Below are 4,265 nucleotides of genomic sequence, written 5' to 3' on the forward strand. Positions count from 1 at the left end.
ATTAGCAAAAGATCAACAAAAGAGGAATGAATATAATAAGAGGAATAAGATTACCAATTGAATTCAACACTAATTCTCCATATACAGAACCCTGAGGCTTCTAAATAATAATAATAATAATAATAATAATAATAACTTGGATATGGGCCATCATAAAGAATCACGACATTGTAAACACAAGTAGAACGAGATACTGCCCCTAAACTCTGAAAAACATCACCCAAATTTATGTTTAAAAAAGGAGATTCAATTAAACCTTCAAATAGCTTCTTAAACAGGGAAATAAAAAATCTTTATCATTCATTTACCGAAGCAAAGCACTAAAGAGAGAGAGAGAGAGAGAGAGAGAGAGAGAGAGAGAGAGCTCATCCAAAACCATTTCAATGTCAAAACAACATATACTCAGAAATAGCAACAAACCAGAACAAAAATTCATGCCATTAGCAACTAACACAGAGGCAAGCATCTAGCGCCTGCTGGTTTTTCCGATACTACGCTTCCCGGAGAACAAGTGCTTCGGCTTCAAGTCGACGATGACCCGATCTGCCTCTCCCTTGCGAGCAGCTTTATTCCTCTTCTTCACAGATTTCTTCCCAATCTTTATCGCCTTGAGTTTCTGGGCTGAGTCCTTGAATCCTTCTCCAGGGGAAACTTCACCAGGCGGCCGCGACTTCGACCTGGACCTCGACCTGGACCTCAACCTTAGCTTCTTGTTGGCTTGCTCTCCGTCTACATCCATGGCTTCGCCCTCTCCTTCGCTATCCCTACCCACCAATGATCTCTCACGCTTCCGACCCCTCATCGACACCGACCTACTCCGTGCACGGTTAATAGCTGCAGTGGGGTCCAACCCGATGGCAGAAAGTTGCCTCCCCATCCTCTCAGTTGTGAACTTTCTATCCTTGTCAAACTTTCTTGGAACAATGGGGCGGCTCTCGGCGGTGCTCTTCTTCATTCTATGTTCTTGGATGAGCAACCTCTTCTTGTGCCTAATTGCCGCCAAAGCCTCACGCTCTTGAGGAGACAGGTCTTCATCGTCATACTCAAAATCTTGTTCCTCCACCTCAAGCCGAAGGCCCTCCTCTCTTTCCAACTCTTCCAGCCTCTGCAGTATATCGGGATCGACGAAATCAGCAATATTGTGCCCATCTACTATCTCTGGCATTATATCTTCCTTCCACTCCTCGTTGGCCAATAAGTAGTGCTTCCTTAAGTTTGCCGAATAAACACCGGCCCCACCATTCTCGTTCTCCAGATCCTTCTCAAGCTTCCTCTTTGCCTTCTCAGCAGAAGCCTCTTTAGCTCGGGCTTCCAAAACAGCTTGAGGAATGCAGGGCGGCCGCTCCTTGTTGTCACGAGGTTTTGGCATAGCAACATGGAACCGATTCAAGCATTCATTTATCTTCTTCGACTTCATCTTCACCTCCACCCTCTGATCGAGGAGCCTTTCGCAAGCAGCATTCTTAACGGCCATCACCCCTTCATCTGTTAAAGTGCTCATGGTCACTAGCACTCCCTCATCATTAGGCGCTCCGCCTTGCGCCGCCGCAGCCTTCATGGCCTCGGCCTTCATCTCCATCACCAGCTTCTTGTCCTCCTCAGAAAGCCCCTCCAACGGCTGGAGATCAATCTTGTTGCACACGATAATAAGAGGCTTATTCATAAACAGCGACTTAATGCTGTGGAAGAGCGCCGCCTGCTGGGCAATGCTGTACCCACAAGCCCCCGAAATGTCTAACACGAAAAGCACAGCCGCCCTTAGATGCGCGAGGGCGGTGATGCTGCACATCTCTATAATGTTCCTATCCTCAAATGGACGGTCAAGAATCCCTGGGGTGTCGATAACTTGGTAGCGGAGGTACTTGTAATCGGTGTGGCCCACAAGTAAGGATTTGGTCGTGAAGGCGTACGGCTGGACATCCACCTCAGCCCTAGAGACCTTGTTCACAAAAGAGCTCTTCCCCACGTTCGGATAACCACAAACCAAGACAGTACGAGTGTTGGGGTCTATAGAAGGGAGCCGAGACATGTGCTTTCGCACTTGCTCCAAATAAGCCAAGCTAGGGCCGATACGCTTAATAACAGTGCACATTCGCCCTAGGGCGGCAACCTTCAAGCATTTGCACCTATAAAGTGAATCCCCGTACTTGAGTAGCCTGACATAGTCTTTGGCAATCTTCCCAATGAGGTTCCTCGCTGTGTTGACCTGACCAAGGGCAAGCTTGTAGTGGTCCTTGTTGTAAAGGACGTGAAGGAGGTCACCATAAAAAGGGTGGATACCGTCCAATCGAGGGAACTCGTCTATTATGGTGGAAAGCTTCTCATGGAAGTTCTGCTGTGTGAAGCGGACCTTTCGCATGTAGAATTGGCGGAGGCGGGAGATGGCATATCCTTTGTGGACGACTGTTGGGGTCTGGCGCTGGGTGCGGGAGAGGATTATGTTGATGAAGTCCTCCTTGGGCGGGACTATTGTGATTTTCTTTAAGTTGTATTGGACCATCTTGCTGATTTATGTTACCTGCAAGAACAAAAATAATAGTCACAGCATAGCAAAACCAAAAATAAACAGAAAAACATAACAAGATGGCGGATAATGAATCATCTCGAAAACACGCCCGTAAGATGACCTAATAAACCAGCTATGAAAACTAACTCAAGGTCGCCAGATAAAAACCATGAACTACTCTCCCCACCTCAGAACACACCAACAGCCACAAATAATCATTCAATATAACTTACTGCAAGTTGAGAATTCAGCAAGAGATCAGTGAATTGAATAAAATAAACAAGTGGCCCGGTTGATGAAGAATACATATGTAACAGTAGACTTATACCTAAAAGAAAATATCCAGAGTAATCATTTTATAACCTTTCATTGTCAGAGTAGCAAAAACTAAAGAGAGATTGAATAATTAAATGGCAATAAAATACTTTAAAAATTATCAAATCACATAAATAATTACCAACATCATGCACTAGCAAAATAATTTAGAAAAAACAATAGGTCGGCCCAAACTACATATATTATTCATAAATCTAGAAAATGAAGAACGGTGTATCAAAAAAATGAAGAACACTGGAACTTCTCATATCCCAGACAATCGGGAGACCCATCAACTGATAGAACCACACAAGCAACAAATTATGTACGGAAAGGCTAAGCAATCAAATCAAAACAACAGTGCTAATCACTCGAATAATTTCGCAATCTGCAGTACTTAAATCTTTTCATTTGTGGGCCAAAGTTTCAAAGTAACTTCGATATTCAGAACTCTCAAGTCCGAATACAATAAATTAACAAAAGACGACAGAGAAAAACTAGAGGAAGAATAACACAACAGCTTGGTGTTCAACCTATAAAAGTTCAATAATATTCTTTTTCAAAAATTAATCCAACAAGACACACAGATTTTGAATGTTGAATAGAGAGAAAAGAAGGTGAAGATCCAGAAAATAAAAAAGAAAACAGAATAGTTATATTTTTCGTCTCAGCAAATCAATCTTCATACTAGAAACATGAGATGGAAAGCAGAAAACATCTACAAAAAACCAGAGGGTTTGCATGGAAAAATCATTCTCTAGGTTATCTAAAAACAATGAGTTTCTTCAAGCAAATCTTTGAAAAAACTACTATCATAATATCTCAGATTTTGATCAAACCATACTATACTAGTATTATTATTTAATCATTGGATCATTTATTTTTCTTGAAATCGGTTTAATTCAGAGACTCCTCAATCATCAATCAATCAAAAATCTAATGTATAATAGGTAATGTAAAGCTATAGAATTTAGAGGACAAATGAGACACTTAAAGCTTTTAAAACCATGCATCCTAAAAATTTACTAAATACATCAAACTAAATCACAATATTGTGGATATTCTAATTAAGAAGAATGCATTGAGAATAATCATATCAGAATACTAAAACAAAGAAACGTCATCTTTATATAGTTATGTGCAGCGATCAATCTGCAAAGAGTTAGATAGAGATAACCACCTAAGGTCTTAAGATTCATCTAATTTTACCTAATATTTTCCACAATAACTATCATTCCAAAATTTCGAATGCCATTCGTTCAGCTTGGAAATCTAATTTGTTGGGTAATGAATTACTGATCTGACTATATGGATATATAATCTAGCATAATAAACCAAATATGTAATATGTCGTAAATAAAGCTGAGTCACTAATATTGTTGACCAAGTACCTCTCCATGTCATGCTTGGCAGTCTCTGTTGATTGAGCCTTCGCTCTACAATG

At 41.1% G+C, this 4,265-nt stretch overlaps 1 protein-coding gene across 1 annotated transcript; it reads right to left on the minus strand.

Annotated features, from left to right (window-relative positions):
• LOC109726384 (nucleolar GTP-binding protein 1) lies at nt 246-3,840 on the minus strand. Its single transcript, XM_020255935.1, has one exon. The coding sequence runs from the start codon at nt 2,498-2,500 to the stop codon at nt 467-469; it is 2,034 nt and encodes a 677-aa protein (XP_020111524.1). The 5' UTR covers nt 2,501-3,840; the 3' UTR covers nt 246-466.

The sequence above is a fragment of the Ananas comosus genome, linkage group 21, assembly GCF_001540865.1.
Source record: "Ananas comosus cultivar F153 linkage group 21, ASM154086v1, whole genome shotgun sequence".
Lineage (NCBI taxonomy): Eukaryota > Viridiplantae > Streptophyta > Magnoliopsida > Poales > Bromeliaceae > Ananas > Ananas comosus.